The sequence below is a fragment of the Gekko japonicus genome, unplaced genomic scaffold, assembly GCF_001447785.1.
Source record: "Gekko japonicus isolate JY-2015 unplaced genomic scaffold, Gekko_japonicus_V1.1 scaffold1301, whole genome shotgun sequence".
Taxonomy (NCBI): domain Eukaryota; kingdom Metazoa; phylum Chordata; class Lepidosauria; order Squamata; family Gekkonidae; genus Gekko; species Gekko japonicus.
In genome coordinates this window covers 419,576-439,180 of record NW_015169213.1, presented here as the reverse complement: position 1 = coordinate 439,180, position 19,605 = coordinate 419,576, and the positions used below count along the sequence as shown (strand labels likewise).

At 43.6% G+C, this 19,605-nt stretch overlaps 1 protein-coding gene across 1 annotated transcript in view; it reads right to left on the bottom strand.

Annotated features, from left to right (window-relative positions):
• The window catches only part of LOC107114785 (slit homolog 3 protein-like), a 291,107-nt gene that overhangs the window by 85,059 nt on the left and 186,443 nt on the right, over window positions 1–19,605 (bottom strand). The window contains exon 21 of the mRNA XM_015416378.1: window positions 8,599–8,738. Coding sequence (XP_015271864.1) covers window positions 8,599–8,738 — 140 coding nt within the window. The remainder of the gene's footprint in view (window positions 1–8,598; window positions 8,739–19,605) is intronic.

Genomic DNA, 19,605 nt, shown 5'->3' with positions numbered 1-19,605 from the left:
CTTTCCCTTCCCCTCCCCACAACAGACACCCTGTGAGGTGGGTGGGGCTGAGAGAACTCTGACACAAACTGCTCTTTTTCAAGGACAGCTGTGCCAGAGCTTGTGACTGACCCAAGGTCACATCAGCAGGTGCAAGTGGAGGAGTGGGGAATCAAACCCGGTTCTCCCAGATTAGAGTCCGCACACTTAACCACTACACCAAACCACCACACAACCAGGATCAAGATTCCTAAGTGGACCAACAGACAGGCATACACTTGTTTGAGAAACTGAGTATTACATTACAACACCTGGAACATTACAGATCAGTAGAGGCAGCACTGCACAGTGGCCATCAAGATCAAGGGGAGGAGGTATGCAGGGCTGAGAGAGCTCTGACAGAAACTGCTTTTTTTCAAGAACAGCTCTGACAGAACTATGGTTTGCCCAAGGTCATCCAGCAGGTGCAAGTGGAGGAGGGGGGAATCAAACCCGGTTCTCCCAGATTAGAGTCCGTGCATTTAACCACTACACCAAACTGGCTCTCAATAGCAGAGCCCACATGCAGTACATCTAACTCAGAGGTCCTCGACGTGTTCTGGCACCCATCAAGTGTTTTTAGCAAGTGGACCAAGTAGGATTTTTGCCCAGAAGGGCTTCTGATTGACTACTGGAAATCTGATTGGCTATCAATCATTTTATGGTGGGCGTAGACTTTCCAATTTCCCGAGGGGGGGGGGCTGGGCCAGAGGCATTGCTGTGCTAGGTCCTTAAAAGAACCGAGGCCCAGTGACATCATAGGGAGGAGCCAGTGACATCGCAGGCCATTGTCACTATTTATGGAGGTGGAACAATGTGGGATTTAGGAAGGGGCTCTCCAGAAATTTAGGGTGGCCTGGGAACCCCCCTAGACAAGCCCAACGGCTCAGAAACAAAGCACAGAATGGGCAAAATCCTCTACATAAAACCCTGGAGAACCACTGCCAGCCTGAGTAGACAATGGTGACACTGATGGACTGATGGTAGAGAGACCATGCTTTGTATGCCAAAGGATAAAGGTTTAAACCGAAGAGGTCTAACAGAACAGTGTTGGAAAGGATCTTTCTCTGTCTGAGTCTCTAGAGATCACTTGCATCAGAGCAGACCATGCTGAAGTAGATGGACCAATGGCATGAAGACCAGTGTGAACTGAGGAGACCCATGTTCAGATCTAAATTTTGCATGACGCTTTCTCGGTGATACTGGGACAGTTAGATTTGAGTACAGTAGCAGATTAGAGACCAACAAGAATTTCAGGGAATAAGCTTCCAAGAGTCAAAGCTCCCTTCATCCGGCTGGGTGATATTGCCATTGTTGTGAGGTCAATATAAGGGAAGGGAGACTGGAGGAAGGGTGGGATAAATGTCCATCCCCTCTTCTAGCTCTCCCTCTTGGAGTTTTCCCCACCACTAGAGCTATCCATCAGTCCAGTCGGACCAGCACACAGATTCTGTTCCTAGGGGCTGTCGTTCCAGTGCCAGAATACTCCTGCTACTCCCAGGGGCTGTCATTCCAGAGATCGTAATGGAAAATTCATTCCGCATTTTCTTTGCAACTCTTCTTGTGCTGTAATGTATAAAGGAGTCCATGCAAGTCTAGTCGACATTCCTAGCTCCCATTATTTTCAATGGGCCTTCAAGCCTCTCCCATTGTTTCCAATGGGCAATCCTGTCCTTCCTTTTAGTACATCCCCCTTCAGACAGCCTGACCATGCTCGCAGATGGACAGCAGACTGCTGGGCATTTTGGGGCACTTTCTAAATCCAGAGGTCCCACATTTTGAAAAATACCTTTTGTGCCACAAAGAATCATGAAGCGTTAGATCCATGATACCATCTAGGGTGTTGCTCACAAACCTTTCAATCCGATGGTGGCTGCGTGTTGTTTCAGGGAAAGAATCAGGGAGATTCAGGAGGATCTGTTTCAGGCTGGGAGGAAGAAGAGCCTTTGCTGTTTGCAGCCATCCAGGCGGGAGCAGAAAGGTAGCCCTTCAAGGAGTGAGGCCGGCTCCCCCTCCTCCTCCCCCTCCCGGGCTTGCGGAGCCTGCCCTCTCCTCGCCAGGCACACCCGGCTGCTGCACGTGGGAACCGGGGCCAAACTCTCCCGGCAGGCTGCTCAGTCCCCGCCCCCAGCAAAGCGCGGGGATTACAAGGTCCGGCATCCTCTGCGGCAGCAGCCCCCTGGCGCTCTCTCTCCCTCCCTCCCCCCGCCGACAGAGGGGACCAGGAGGAGGAGGAGGTGCTGAGCTGGCTGGAAGTATGCAAAAGACCTTGAAGGTTCCATATGCAACTGACATTCCAACTGCCTTGCGGGGAGGGGGGTGAGTTTGAGGTGTGGAATGCAGTGAAGTCCAATCAGCTTCCATATGCAAAAGACCTTGAAGGTTCCATATGCAACTGACATTCCAACTGCCTTGCGGGGAGGGGGGTGAGTTTGAGGTGTGGAATGCAGTGAAGTCCAATCAGCTTCCATATGCAAAAGACCTTGAAGGTTCCATATGCAACTGACATTCCAACTGCCTTGCGGGGAGGGGGGTGAGTTTGAGGTGTGGAATGCAGTGAAGTCCAATCAGCTTCCATATGCAAAAGACCTTGAAACACTGGGCGGGACTGCACAAAGCAGCCAGTCAACCCAGCCAGCTCTTCTGACTGACAGTTCAAGCGTCCATACACTAAAGGAGTGCATTTTAGAACTTTGGCACCCACTATTCAATTATATATAAGGAGAGATTTGCACCCTGCCTTCCCCCCCATGGGGGACCCAAAGCATCCCCTATTGTTATCCTCACAACAACCCTATTAGGCTGAGAGCATGTGACTGGCCAGAATTCTCCCAGAAGCTGGAATTCAGACTTTGTTTGAAAATAGAATCATAGAGTTGGAAGGGAACTCCAGGGTCATCTAGTCCAACCCCCTGCATAATGCAGGAAATTCACAAAAACTCCCCCCCACACCCCCGATGACCTCTGTTCCACACCCAGAAGACAACATGATCTGCCTAAGTTCACACAATCAGCATTGCTGACAGATGGCCATCTAGCCTCTGTTTGAAAACCTCCAAAGGAGAGCCCACCACCACCCGAGGAAGCCTGTTCCACTGAGGACCCGCTCTAACTGTCAAGAAGTTCTTCCTAATGTTTAGCCGAAACCTCTTCTGATTTAATTTCAACCCGTTGGTTCTGGTCTGACCTTCTGGGACAACAGAAAACAACTCCGCCCCATCTTCTATTTGACAGCCCTTCAAGTACTTGAAGAAGGTTATCATATCACCTCTCAGTCATCTCCTCTCCAGGCTAAACATACCCAGCTACTTCAGCCTTTCCTCATAGAACTTAGTCTCCAGACCCCTCACCATATTTGTTGCCCTCCTCTGGACACGTTCCAGCTTGTCTAAATCCTTCTTAAATTTTGGTGCCCAAAACTGAACACAATACTCTAGGTGAGGTCTAAACAGAGCAGAGTAGAACATATGTTTTATTTATGGATTATATAACAATAGCCATTGATAGAGCCATCCTCCATGAATTTGTCTTAAAAAATATCTGGCAAGTGGCCATCATAAGGAAAAGTGAGTACTAGCTGGATGTTAACATCTTTTACTGTGAGTTTTCTGGAATGTACTGAGAAACAAAATTAAGATAACATTATTGTAATCACTGCTCAGGATGACTTCACTGAAGCAAGATACAAAGCTGTTAGTTAATTAGGTCAGCATATATTTTTTTATGTGACCATCCTGCGAAGACTTGGGACAAACACTTGTCAGGGATGCTCTAGGTTGTTCCTGCATTGAGCAGGGGTTGGGCTAGATGGCCTGTATGGCCCCTTCCAACTCTGTGATTCTATGATTCTATGATCTTCAGGGGAAAGTAGTCACAAATAGACAGTTACTTAAGAAATGGCATTTTGTACTCTAGGTAGATGCACGTGTGTCAAGACAGATCTCCGTGCTACCAGAGTTAACCTCTACAGGAATTTACTGAGGAGGAAGCTGAAATCCAATGTTGGTAGTGTTTTTTGTAACAAAATTTTAAAAAGGCATATTTCCCAAAATAAGGACAGTAATCTTCTAGATACCCATACTAGAAAAATAGGGACCCTTTGAATATAAGTTAGGTGTATGAGTCTTCTAAATTATTTAAGTTATCAAACATGGTCACAAAGAAAGCAACCCCCCAAACTCAAAAGCATTTTATACTGATTACAAGTTTAAATAGCAAAAGAGATGTTTAATGTCAAAGACACCTCTTGGCATTTTTATTTGTTTTATATTTAGGAATCTGGGATAAAAGGCTGGCAATACTGAATGCCAATGAGATTTTACAGTCATTTTTATCATCTGCCTGTCAACCACTATATACTCAAACAGAAACCTATAAACAGCCAGACCATTCTTAAATTTTGGACGCGAGAGACCAGTCATGCTTGATCCTTGTGATGATTACTCAGTTCCTTAAGAACTGGAATACATATCCTTCATCCTGCCTGGCATCAGTTAAAGTATTACTGGCCATTAAATTATACAACTCAAGTATGTTAAATAAAGTACAACCAGTATTTGACCTATTTCTATTCAGTTGCAGGCCAGTTATTAGAGAAAAAAATACCCTCAATCTTGAATATGTAAACATTTATTCTATATGCTGCTTTGATACAATATGTCCCCATAGTTCAGCAGAATTTCTCTTAGATGCCTTTTCAACGCTAAGTTACCCTCCCTTTAATATACTTTAATTTGAGTTCCAAGATACCCCTACAATCATACTGCCTACTGTTCTTTGCACAATTTCAACCTCAGGACATATAGATGAATTCACAACTCTTTTTGTCCAGATTGATCTTCAAGCAGGTCAGAACTCTGAGAAGAGGCAGGCCAGAGTCAAACCAATCAGGAATCAAAGTAGGCAATAGCAAACTCTAATAGAGGTGAGCCTACTATCACCTAGACAGGACATTTATGAAGGTGAGAACATACAGTTGTCCCCAGGGCCAGAATCCTGCAAGTACATACAGCTGGACTGCATCCAGCATAATGCAAAACCTCATGAAGGATCTTGATTGTCACAAGTTTTGTGGGCAGAGGAGAGGTCCTGGGCAGCCAACTGGGCACTCTGCTCTCAGATCTGGGCCTCTACCCACGGTCTCCATCTCCTCCATTTCAGGGCCTCTGGGAGTGCCTGTGGGATCCCTGGAAAAGGGTGAGTTTCACTGATGGGTTCTTTTTTGGCCCCCATGTCCAACTCCTATTTATGAGGCTTTGATTTTCTGGTTCCATGGTCTCAGTAGATGGGCTATCTGAGTCCTGGGTGCCTGAGAGCCCAGAAACTGTGGGGTCTTCTGGAATATTGATCTCCACAAGGTTAGCTGCCAAGAACCCCTCATCTTCTGAGGAGGACTTGTTAGGTTCAACCCTGACATTTTTGAAGGTTAGTGAGATGCTCTAATCTGTGCATTGGGCACAAAGCAATAATAAAATTATATTTTTGCACGGTCATCAAAAGAGATTTTCTTGGAATACAAAGTAATGATTTGTGGTTCATATCTAAATACCAGTTGGTTTGTAAGCCATGCACTTGAGATAATAAAGGCAAACATTCTACCTTGTAAACCAATTCCAAAAGTTTTACAGGTGAGCTTTGTAATTAAGTGGAAAATGATTGAAAAGCTTCCTTACTACTTGATTTTTTTGTGCAAAGAGTTTTAGATTTGATCTATTTTGTCAGAAATGACTCATTGGAAGTTACTGAAATCCCAGCTACAGCATTGTTCAAAACTATTAGCCTTAAGCTTGGTGCTGCAAAAACTTTTGACTTGCTAAAGGAACACTGCTTTCTTTGCCTGTGTCATTCCAACCCTCTATATACACAGATGTATATACACAAATGTGCAGATTAAAAATGAACAGAAAACTTAAATACAACCCAGCAAATACCAATGGCTGAAATACTGCTGAATTCAAGTTTTGTAAAAGTTTCTGGCAGAAAGGTGGTTAAAAAACAGAATTAGTTTTCATTCAGGTTTAAGGGTTTTCCCAGCCAACCATTTACACACACATCCCAAATGGGCCCCAAATAACATTTTAAGAGTTTGGGAAATTTTAGATTTACTTACCAAGTCGCTCAAACCTAATACTTATTAAATCCCCTGATATGTAATACAGTCCAGCTTACAAGGAGCCTTTCACTAAGTGTCTGAAGCTCAGAGAGTAACAAGACCAGTTCACGTTTTCATGGTTTAAAAGAATGTAGATATTTTCCTACTACTGTACAGTGAGTGTAGGCAGTTACCTTTTGGTGGCTTGGAATACAACAACTATCCTCTGTCTCAGGAGACTGCATTTTTAGATACATGGGCTAATATACTTTCAACCCATAAAATCCTAGGAAGTTGGGGGATGAGGAAGAAGGAAAGATCTAAAGCTTAGGCTGGATAATATGGAAAACAGGCCTTCCAAATTTTCTTTTGAGGCACTGTGTGAATTAGGGCAAGACTCTTAAAATGTACTATTCCTCAGGTCAAATGTGAGACCTAAGCTGCTAAGACTTTGGACAAGGTATATGTTTAGCTATATATTTTAGTGTGTTTTAATTATAATTTTCCTGACTTGGAAAGCCCAGGGTAGCCTGATCTCATAAGGTCTCAGAAGCTAAGCAGGGTTGGCCCTGGTTAATACTTAGATGGGAGACCATCAAGAGACCCCCCTCTGGAACAATATTTCAAGAAGGAACCTACGAGATTGCGTAGGCCAGTCACAGATCTTGACAAAAGGGCGGTATCGTCCATGTATAAGAGACAGGGTAATTTAATATAGGCCAGGCAAGGCAAGTGAAATTCATTTCCAGATATATAAGAAGTCATTAATATAAACTGAATAACAGTGGAGCAAGGAAGAAGCCTAATCTAAAGAGTACTTTCCCTATCAGAAATGGCCAGATTGTCCAGCATCATGTGTGTGGGAGTATGAAGGCATTTGTATTTACAGGAGACACCTGCAGAGACATAGATCTCCATGGAAGGTCATGTAGAGAGGATGAAAAGACAAGGAAGGGTCAGAGGGCAGCTCCCAGTTTAAGACAAAGAGCGGTATCCCATTCAAGGAGATAACACTTATACACACTTTGGGTGCGTTCAGACGGGGCATTTGCAACAGAATAGGTGCTGGTTACAATCGGTGTACTTACCGGCGTTCACACGTAGAACATCTGCCTTCCGTCCCTAACCGTTGCAAAGAGCTTTACACCATTGTATTCTGCCACTAGGTCCCCAAGTGGTGATATCCTGAGTACAACGGTTGTAATTGCTTTACCCCCCCCGTCTGATTGCTCGCCAACGTTGCAGAGCCACTTCCGTTCGGAAGCCTGAGGCTTCCGATTTTTGCCCGCCATTTTTTTTAAAGGTTGGCGATATGCGCTTGGGCGAAGCTTCGCCCTGGCGTTTGTTTTTTTAAAAAAGCAAAGGGCCTTAGTTTAGCATTTCAGAGGAGTCCGGGACCTCAGGGAGGCTACTTTGCTCTTTAAACTTTAAAGGTAAGTCCTTACCTTTAAAGTTTACATGTCAGACGAGGTTTTTTGCGCATGCGCGAAGATCGCCATTCTGTGGATGGCTGCCTATGCGCATGCTCAAACTGAGTTTTTAAAAAAAAGCCGATGCCCGCTGCGTGTGGATGGGCATACAACGATGGGCTCCGCGGACAGGAGGTGAGTGTGATCGCGTTTCAGCCGGCATAAACTGCACCGGTTCCAACCAGTACAGTTTATGCCGGCTGAAACGCCCTGTCTGAATGCACCCTTAGAGTAATGTAATATCCCCCTCCTCACCATGTCCAGGCATGCTGAATCACTCATTCCAACGTATTCACCAGTGTTCCAAAAAATTGAAACAGGAACCGTAGGGGGCATAGTAAACTTGCTCCACCTTCTGGAATTCCCTCCTAACGTAAAATTTCATTTATCAGTACTTACTAGAAGTAATTAACAATTACTTATTTGGTGTGGTGTAATAGAGAAGCACGCATATGCTCATCTGTAGAATGCCTTTCTAGAACCAGCTGCTGCTGATTTCCACACAAACAAGATATGAAGTAGCTGAAAATATACTTGATTAGTGATATGTATTCCCCACCACCTCTTCTTTTTAACACCACTGTTCCATGCAGCATTCTATACAGTTACAACAGAGCCCATTCTCAGCCATCCAAAAATCCACTCTAACTTTTTCCTCACTCTTCAAAATTTTTTAATACCCCCCTCCCAGTTATGTATCATATGCAAACTTTCCATATAACAAAAAATGGGAAGGTGGGAAAAAACAGCAGGTCAACAGGGAGAAAAGGAAATCTGGTGAGCTCTAGCAAAATGTGTTTGAGAAGACTGCAAGTACATGGTTTCCTTGTCTGAAAATGACAGGTCTGACTCTGTTTATCCATTAACACTGTGAGATTTCAAGGTGACCCTCCGTGCTCACCATTTTGAAAAAAAAAGTTGACTCCACCTAGCTTTTAAAGTTGTTGGTTAATATGCCTAAAAATCATCTCCCGCTCCCACAACCCTTATACTATATCTTGAGTAGTGTTTTTGGCTTACCAGTATAGTTTGGAAGACAAAGGCAGGCATAGTTGTTGGTCCCATCTACACAAGTTGAGTTGTTCTCACAATCATTATCTTCACAGTCATCTGGATTAATTTCACATTTCTTCCCTTCGAACCCAATAGGGCAGGAACAGCTTTTAACAAAGGATTAAAGGAGAGAGGGGGATGAATTTGCATTTCAAACTGAAACAAACTGGCAACAGGAACTACAAGCCAAATATATACAAGTATTGACCTGTAGAGATAAAATCTCATTTGAACCAGGATGTTCACATTGATTTTCTCTCTGATACACAGCAAGTTTCTACAGTGCTTGCAACTGATGGGCCTCAGACTCAGTTGCCTAGATTGCTGAGAAGTTTCATAGCGCCTTCAGTACTAGAGAGGGATATGAACCTAAAAATCACAGTTTGGTTCAGTTTGGGGTAGCCCCCAAAGTGAATCTCGAACTGAACCAAGCCAAAAATGCCCCAAACTGAACCAGACATTTTGGGAGTCTTTGGCTTGTCCTGGCCATTTAAACCTGACAGCTGATGGGCAGACCTTCCCTGCTGTTGGATTTAAATGGCTGGCAGGCATTTCACCGGTCCGTTTTGCTCCCCCCCCCGCTTCAAAGCAGGGGGAAGCAAAATGGACCAGTGAAATGGTTCACAGCCATTTAAACCTCATAGCTCAGCTGTGGACCTTCACTGCTCAGCTGTTAGGTTTAAATGGCCTGAACAGCCAAACTGGACATAAGGTCTGGTAAATGTTTGGGGAGGGCACCTTCCCCAAACCGGTTCGGGGACTCTGAACCAGGTCAAGTTTGTGCCGATTCGTGCCCATCCCTACTGAGTATAGTGCTTGAGAGTTTCTTACAAATTAGCTAGAGTGGAAACAGAAGCAAGCACATATGCAGAAGGTAAATCTGCCTTAAAGAGTTTTGCCATTTATTTTTGTCAATTCTGGCACTATATAGACTACTCTTCTTGGCTACTTTTTTCCTGAGCTGCCTTCAGAGGGACAATTTATAGAATAAACAATCAAATAATGCTACAGATGTGTGTGTGTGTGTGTGTGTGTAAGCCTGTCTTCTGCACTAAAAACAAATGTGTTAGAATGGAACAAATATGTGCTCCAAACCACTTATGCCACACTGTCTTCCCTCTAATAATATTTTCAATAAATCTCCAGAAGGTGGTTTGAGTTCTGATAAATACTCATAGCACCTGATGTTATGTTAGAGGTCCTAATACTCTCCTGTCCCAATCCCCACTATTCCTCTTTGAAAACATCAGCCCCTAACTTTCTACAGGAAAGAGCAGCTGCGTGCAAAGTGTGTATACGTATGCACATGCACAAATAATCAAAGAATTGATTTGAGAAGAATGCCACAGAAGTATGTGCAGGGATATACAAGAGCTTTTGAGCTATACCAATAGCCTCCTCCTTAGGCTTCCCAAGTCCCTCCGGGGGGCAGGGAAACCTCCGCCCCAGAGGCCCGTTCCCCGCTGCTAGCAGATCGGGCCCCGGGGGGAACCCCACCCCGATGTGCGCGTCACCTGGAAGTGACGCGACCATGCCGGGCATGCTGGGGGTGGGACCACGGTCATCCGAAAGAAAACCCTATGGCTTTCCCTTGGATGGTCATGGCCCCGCCCCCAGCGTGCCCGGCATTGTCACGTCACTTCTGGGTGACGTGTGTTTGGCGCACACAAAGCGTGCGCACTCCAGCCGCAGCACGGGAGTCCCCCGGTAAGGAGATATTTTGACTTTGCAACCCTACTCCTCCTACACTTCAGGGGGGGAAAAGAAAAAAACCCACATACTTAAAATATGTGATTAAAACCTGATGCAAATAATCCAATAAAGAAGATACTATTGCTGAGTAAAAGGGCTTTGATACCTTTGCATTTATGGACAGCAGGGAAGGGACAATGCTCCCAACCTCCTCAGCACAGTGAACAAGTTACCTCAACTTAATTTTTAAGGGCATATACCAAGGAGGCACAAAGCAATGTAGTACAAACTTGAATACTTATGGAGGTGTGAAAAAACAGAAAGCTGCTAATGGTGGCAATAATAATAACAACAATAATAATACCATAAAAACTATTTGAACTGTTAGTGCAGAAGAGCCCTGACATTCCTCATCCTTCCATGACCATTCACAGGTCATGAGAGTTAGAAGGGATGGTGGTATATCTTTAGAAAGGATGACAGAAAACAAACTGCTTGAATCAATTCTACTTAAAGCACACTAAATCAGAGTGAAATATTTTTGCCTGTCTTTTCCCTCATTAGTACCCATAAAAAATGTCCTCTTTCTGACCCTGTGGAGATACACAGGATCATAAGAGACAGATAAGAGAAGAGAAGAAGAGCTGGCACAGCATCTTCTGTAGCCCAGAAGGAGTGGGGAAGGGGAGGATAAAAGAATGCTAATTAAATAAAGTGACCCATTCATCATGTCTCCCATTTCCATTACAAAACCCCATTTTCCAGGAGTTTATGACTCAGCCATAAAAATGTGCTCTAGGCTGCAACTTGGCACACAAGGTCTCAGTTTAGAGAACAGATTCACTCTTTCAATTTAAAAGAAAAGAAAAACAAGGCGTCTGTGCTAGTGGCTTTTATTTTCTTTCTATGAGTCATAAACTGACAGTAACAGGTGATACAGACAATTAACATCATCCACTTACCAAGGGTCCTAGCAGTAGGTCAAGGTTCTAGACATGGACTATGTTAAGCAATTGCTAAACGATATAGAAAAGTCGTACCTACTAACATATATGACATTCAATTATTGTCTATGATCTCAGAATTCATGTTGGATACCAAGATTCCTTATTTTTATGCATATATTCAGTGGACTGATTTACCATGAGATTTCAAGGGAGACCCTAAAAACACATGAGCCTGTGAAAAAAACCTTTCCTCTTACAGACAGTTGCACAATGACAGTGCTAGACTTAGGTAATGCAACAGCTAATAGGGTTGCCAGGTCTGGGTTGGAAAATACCTGGAGACTTTGAGGATGGATCCAGGAGAGGGTGGGGTTTGGGGAGGGGAGGGACCTCAGCATAGTACAATGCCATAGAGTCCACCCTTCAAAGCAGCCATTTTCTCCAGGGGAGCTGATCTCTGTCAGCTGGAGATCAGTTGTAAAAGCAGGAGATCCCCAGGCCCCACCTGGAGTCTGGCAACACTAACAGCTAATCATTAGTCAAGGACTCCAGTACATTAAAACTGGTTCTTCTGGCAAACTGAAGAGATAAAGCTTAATTTTATACAAGGATGTGAAGTACTGAAGTTAAAAGAACATGCAGCCAGAAAACAAAAAATAAAAACCATGGTGAAAACGGAATTCTTCATTCCTTACTCTATTGTCAGAGAGAAGGTGGAGCATGGAAAGTTGAGGGAAAATGGAATAGGCATTAGGAACTAGAGACTGCACTTGTAGACTAAATAAGGCAATAGGTTTCCTCCCACTCCTTCCCCACAGAAATTACACATTCTACAAAGCTTTACCAGCTGAACTTAGGGTTTTTTTGGGGAGGGTTTTTTTAGTTATTATTTTTTTTATGTCAAAACTTTTATTTTGAATATATCAACACATTCAACATTACATTACATTACATTTCTTTTATCACATATCCATTTCTCTTATCCCCTCCCCCCTTTTGTGGCTTCCCACAATGCTCCTCCCCCTTTCCCATTTATATTTCTATTTTTCCTTTCCCATTATCATCTTAAATGTCAAGGTAACAATATGTTTTTTTAGTTATTATTGACTAGGAAAAAGGCCCGTTGTGGAAATAAATACAACGGCCTCTAGAAAGAGGCTCTGGGTGGGTGCCCTGGCCTTGGACACTCAGTGTCAATTTGCTGTGGCGACCTCAGCAGGGTATAATGACACTGAGTCCACCATTTTCTCCAGAGGAACTGATCTCTGCTACCTAAAGAACAGTTGTAATTTTGAGTGATCTCCAGCCCTCACCTGGAGATTGGCAATGATGGTTCCCCAGAAGGGAATGGTTGGTCTGGAGGGTGGAGTCTATGGCTTTGTACCTGTCCGAGGTCCCACGCCTCCTGAAACCTCACCCTCTCCAGGCTCCATCCCTCACATCTCCAGGAATTTCCCACCTGGAGTTGGCAACCCTATCTCCTTCCCAGCCAATCATCAACCTACCTTTATTTCCCTCTCACTCTTCAGCTTTCCACCCCCCCACACACCTACATCTTCTCCATGCTCTGAAGCCCTGACTGCTACGTAACATTGGCTGTCATACGGGGGCCACCTCAGCAGCATATAACGATACAGAGCCCACCAATCAAGTCGCGTATGCAAACGACCTCTGTCTTCCGAGGCATAGGCCAATGAGGCTGCATATGCAAATAACCTCTGTGTTCTGACTGGCTATGGGGGGGAGAGGAACAGCAACATGTTTAGAATGTTGGAGGCAGGACTCAGGCAAAGCAGCCAGTGGATAGGGAGACCCTCTGAATGACAGATCAGAGAGCGAACTGATTTTGGAGTGTGTGGAATGCTCTAGAAAAGTGCCACCACCATTCGGCTTTTATTTATAAGGGAGATATGTGGTGCCAGATTTTATACTAGATAGGTGGGTGGACTTACTTAACTATATCTTTTTTCACCTGCTTGACCATTGTTAATGGGCAAGGTTTATTAGTTTTTTTAAAGAGTTATATAAAACAAAAAAGAGTAATACACTTCAAAAGTATCCAGCCATTGTCTCGTTCATAACATCTTTAGATACATAGTTCCCTTTTTCCCTTTGTTAATGTATAGTCCACAACAGGTATCATTAAGTAAAATTCTGTTCCCAAAACACAATTCATTTTTTTCTATATCCTATCTGCTATAACTATTATTAGTCAATTTTATAACAATAAAAATATAAAAGAAAAAAACACAGGTATTTCACAGCAATTAGACAGTTCAGATTTCTTATATAATATCAACCTAGTCCCTTTAAGATATTCTTTCATATTTTTAGCATTGTTAGCTTTCAAAATCCCCTTTGTTTGCAAACCTAAACGTAGTAATTTATATTTTCTCCATAACATCAGCTCTCAACTTTACAATGCCAATATACTTTCACCTAACACTATATAGATCCATCTTTTCTCTCACAACACTTAGGGTCATTACACCTTCTCTAGGTAATCAGCCCATTGCTTTTATTTTTTTCCCTACGAGGCCCACTTTAAGAATCAAAACTACCTTATAATTTTTTATCAACCATCAGTTAGAACATTACAAATATCCAAAACATATTGCTTCAAATAAGCCAACCATCACTTCTAACTTTCACTAATCAGTTAAGACGATAAAGATAGTCAATATTTGTAACTACATATTATATTCTTAATCAGTCATTTATCAAGTATCAGTAAAGGTTCAGAGAAAAGAAGGAAGAAAGAAATAATATATAAACAAATATGTGTTGTTGTTGGGTTTTTTTGCCGTTTGAGAGTTCACTTTAGGTAAATCTTCTCATTAATCAGTTTAACCATGCAAACAATCATGATATATTGCTACAAATTAGTTATGCAGTTTATATTTCTTCTGTTTTCCCTGCAAATGTCTCCCCAAAATTGTTAATCTCCTGTGCCTTTGATCTTTGAAGGTCTCCAGTTTTACTTATGTAGTAGCGCTTAAAAGCCTGTTCAGTCTCTGAAGACGCTTTGAAACTCCCCCCTCCCCTTCCAGACTGCTTGTGTGAGAGATCAAACAGCCCAAAGCCTGTAAAAATGCCTCGTTATGCTTGGTAACTTGAGTCTTCAAGCAGAGTAGTCTTTTATTTCTCTCGTATTAGGGATCACATCTCCAGACAGGCCATATCGGTCGAGGTTTTGGGACAAGGGTGGTGTCATCTGCAATGGAGGGTCTGTTATTTCAAGTCTGTTCACTCTCAAAAGCGCTCTCGATTTGTTCCAAAACTGGAGAGATAGCTTCAAGTATTTTAGTTTGCATTCATAGAATAATCTCTTCCCAGAAGGTTTCTGACAGTTGCCAGTCCTCTCCGATTTGTGCTGAAAAAGCCATTTCACACTTAAGCCGAGACTTTTGTAAACAATTGTCTTTGTGGAATTCCGCCATTAAGGGTGCCAGCTTTGTCGCCATTTTACATCCAGACCGTTTATTTTCAATAAATCAAGTAAGTCACTGTTCTTCAGTATTTAAGGTATTTTCCAAATAGCAGATAGGAGATTTCAATATATTACTCTGCCCTTTGTATTTATATTAACGTTGACGCCCTGGAGCTCTGCTTTGCCGCTTATCATAGGAATGCGTGAGGGAAGATTCCTCAGCACCTTCTTTAGCTTCTTGGGAAGATTTATAGGGGCAAGTAAAAGTTGATTTCCAAGCTTGAAAGTTGTCAAGAAAAAGAAAGTACTCACAAGTTCATTGCCTAGATTGGTATGACAAGGTTTGAAGGCTCTTTGATAAGGAGTAGTACAGCTTGTCAGTCGTGCTACCATGGCTGGTCTTCGGTGCTTCCTGCGTTAGGACAATTCTGACTTCACACCTGTTGTTGCCACAAACGGGGGGCTCAGATATAAAAGTCCTCTGCATTCAGTTCGTACTCCCGACGAACCGATGGGACCAAGGAGAACCAAATGGACCCCTAAAAAAGCTCCAGACGTTGGTGAGTCTCAGAGCCCTGAGAAATCTCAACCACGTTGCTGTACTGTTGCCCCGCCTCCCAACTATATCTTGAATAATGGAAAGTTACTGTAGCCTTGGACCAGCAATACAACATTGCCTACAGAGATTTATATCATGACTAGGAATAAGGCCATTGTGGAAATAAATACAATGAGCACTAGAAAGAGGCTCTGGGAGAGTGCCAAGGCACTCAGAATCAATTTGCCATGGCAACCTCAGCAGGGTATAAGGACACAGAGTCCACCATTGTCTCCAGGGGAACTGATGAATGCCATCTGGAGAGCAGTTGTAAGTCTGAGTGATCTCCAACCTTCAGCTGGATTTTGGCAACAGTGGTTCCCCATGAGGGAATGGCTGGTTTTAGCCTACCTTTATCTGCCTGTCTTCAGGTTTACACACACACACCCCCCCCCGGCAGCCTCTGCCTAAAGAAAAGGCAGTCTTTCCCTGCAGTGGGAACCAAAGCAGCTGACATCATTCTCCTCTCCCCCGTATGATCCGTGCAACAACCCTGTGAGGTATGTTAAGGTAGAAAGTCTGTGAATGGTCCATAATCCCCCAGGCAGCTTTTAAAACATGAACCTGGGACCTGCACACCATCCTCTGAAGCGCTCTCTGGTACATATCTGTGGCAGTAATGGGATGACTGCTGGCACCTTTTCCTATCATTTTTTGCCTTGTGGTATTCTGCTTGTGGTGTGATCTGTCTTTTTTGTGGTGTGGCATGGTTGTGTTATTGGGTTTGTTTCTTTTGAAAGGGAAGTGATGTGTTGTGAGTGAGGACATATTTTACCTCAGAATACAGCAGGTCCCATATGCAACTGACAGTTCCAACTGTGTCGTGGGGGGGAGGGAGTTTGAGGTGCGGAATGGAGTGAAGTCCAGTCAGCTTCCATATGCAAATGACCTTGAAACGCTGGCCCAATCAGAGAAGAGTGGCCTAGGCTGCAGTGGGTGGGAGAGAACTCAGGCAACACAGCCAGTGGATAGAGACACCTTGTGATTGACACATCACAGAGTCAACTGATTTTGGAGTGCATAGAACATTGTGGGACCACTACTCAATTATATATAAGGAGATATAGGGCCTAACTACCAAATTTACACTAGCTTCCTTGGGAGGTGGTGGGCCCTCCTTCTTTGGAGGTTTTCAAACAGAGGCTAGAAGGTCATCTGTCAGCAATGCTAGTTGTGTGAACTTAGGCAGATCATGAGAGGGAAGGTAGGAAGGGTTGCCTCAGTGCTTAGTTTTGTGGCTCTTTCTTACACATCCACTTTGGGGTCAGGAAGCAATTTTTCTCAAGGCCAGTTTGGCCAGGGATCCTGGAGATTTTTTGTCATCTTCTGGGCATGGAACAGAGTTCACTGGAGGTGTGGAGGGGGATATATTTGTGAATTTCCTGCATTGTGCAGGGGGTTGGACTAGATGACCTTGGAGGTCCCTTCCAACTCTATGAGTCTATTTCCCCCCCTTTTCAGGACTGTTGGTTTGATTGCAATTAGCCAAATCAAGCAGGAAGTAGCCCCACACAGTTCCCCATCTGAAAAGCTCCCACATGATCTCTGGCTGTGACCTCTGAATGCAGATGCCTTTATATGTTGCCATTTGTTTACTCTATGCAAGCCAGAATTCTAAACTACCATGTAGCTGAGGTTTAGAATTCTGGTTGTATTTAAGCAGTTCCCATATCACTATTGATCATATAAATTTGGCCTAAATATAAGCTTTTAAGAACATCTTTTGCCTTTTCTCTAAAAGCATGTATCTCACTCTATATATAGCACCGAACTTAAACACTACACTTTTTTTTATAGATACTTCTTATTGTAGAATTTGAAATGTCTGACTGAAACTACTAAATTACATTTGCATGCTATAATCAAATGATTTAGTATTTGGATGAGCTGAACTGGCCGGATGTACTATAGTTTACAAATCAGCTGTTGTGTTCGAAACAGTTTTTTCCCTCCACAAGCAAATGTTTCAGGGACTTCTGGCTAAAAAAAGCTATGCACACCTGCATATCAACTGGGCAGACTCAATAGTCCATAAACACTGAACTCATCCATCAACTATGGAACATTAAAGCTGCAAAATCTATCAGCTGAAGGTTTAAAAAAATGTTCTTAAGATTTGTATTATTGGAGGGAAAAGGCAAAGTACTGCAGACTGATATGCTCCAGTTACAGAAATAACATTTAGAGTTAGCATAGGGCCTATATATGTTTCATCACAATGGGCATGTACCCACCAAAGTTAAGTACTTTTGACTCATTTATTTCAGTGGATTAAACACATGCTTAAACCTTTCCCAGTGAAATCAACAGAACTGCTAAAAGTGCTTAACTTTAACTCGATTGTGCTCAGTAAGATTTTAGCAACTATCAAGGACTGGGCATACCATGAGATTCCTTTGCCAACCATTCTCAGTAGAGAGAGTGATAACTAATATATATAGAGATGGGTGCTAATAAAGTTATAGTTATACCTGTTGTTTTTGCCATGCAGAGCCCTGCATGTGCACATTTACTACTGCTGAAATATATTTAGACTAAAATAGAACCATCTTTTTATGTGAGAATTTAAAAATACGTACAAGAATAATACACAGGAGGTTTTAAAAACATATTTAGGCAGAAATATACAAGTGTATCAAACATATAACAGGAGTCAGTAATCTTGGTTCAAGGCAGGGTCTCTTGTTCAGATGGTTCATTCAAAGATTTTTAAGAGTCCATGAAGAAGTCTAAATCATGTCAGTTCCTTAATGGGTCTGACACCTAAATCAGAGCACTACACTTCTTCAATTTTATTACCTTCAAATCTAGAAAACCTTAATCAGCTCTTACAAGCTAGAAAATGACTCCTTCCCGGAGAAAGTAACTATGTGCAAATGTCTTTGCTGCATTCCTAAGTTGCCTCCTCCTTGTAGCGTTGGTGTATCTGGCTCGATGTTTGCCGGGAGCTTTCTTGGGGGCAGTAAGAGGTGAGAGGTTGAGGGGGAGTTGGTGCGAGGGAGTCGTGATGCGGTGGATGTTTCTTCAGGTCCATGAGGGAGGCACACATCAAAATGACTCCTAGAAAGGTCCTTTACTATCTCCCCATGAAATTCATTAACTCAATTGATATGCTGGCTTTTTTGAAAAATGTCTATTCAGGAGTCTTGAATCGCTGATTTCTGTAATTGTCCTCAACTGTCTGAAGTCTCTTCTAACAATTGTGGGAACACATTCTGCCCTTTTTTTACTCCCTTAGGGTAACCCCCCCCTTTTTTTTTTTACAAAAATGCTTCTTGTTTATGTTACATTTAAGAAGTGGGACATAATTACGTATTCAATACACCATCTGAGCAATCAGATATTAAGCAAGTTCATATGAACCAATTTTCCAGAACCCACATTGTGAGAAGTTAAATAACCTAATAAAGGAAACCAGTCTTCTACAAACTTGGGGTATATTTCCACTGTAGATGGCAGTGTGGCTAAGCTGGACCAGCAGCACAGCTAAGGTGAGCCTGCTGGGGCAGCATCCCTGATGGATTAAAGTGCCCTGTTCCTGCTTCTACACCTGACAGACACAGGCCTGTCTGATGTTGGGGGGGATTATGTTTAAAGGCATCAGGGAGGCTGGGCCAGCAGCAGGGCTAAGGCAGTCCTTCTGAGCAAGCCTCCCCGGTGGCTGTAAGCATCCCACCACCTCTCCAACACTTGACAGGCAGCTGCCTGTCCAGTGTAGGATGGGGAGGGGGGAGGAGTATTAGAAGCCACTGTGGAGGCTGGGCTGGCAGGATCACTAAGATGTTACTGCTGGAGCGGGCTCCCTTGTGGCTTTAAGCACCCTGCAACTGCTGCTGCACCTGACAGACAACCGCCTGTTAGGTGTAGGAGGTGGGAGGAGTGTGTTGGAAGCCATCAGAGAGGCTGGGCCAGCAGCATCGCTAAGGTGATCCTGCTGGGGTGGCGTGCTTGATGGATTAAAGTATCCTGGACCTGCTCCTACACCTGACAGACACAGGCCCGTCTGGTGTTGGGGGGGGGTTGTATTTAGGCATCAGGGAGACTGGGCCAGCAGCAGGGCTAAGGCAATCCTGCTGAGCAAACCTCCCCGGCAGCTGTAAGCATTCCACCTCCTCTCCTACACCTGACAGGCAGCCGCCTGTCCAGTGTAGGAGGGGGAGGGAGAGGAGTATTAGAAGCCACTGTGGAGGCGGGGCTGGCAGGATCACGAAGGCGTTACTGCTGGGGCGAGCTCCCTCGTGGCTTTAAGCACCCTGCAATTGCTGCTGCACCTGACAGACAACCGCCTGTTAGGTGTAGGAGGTGGG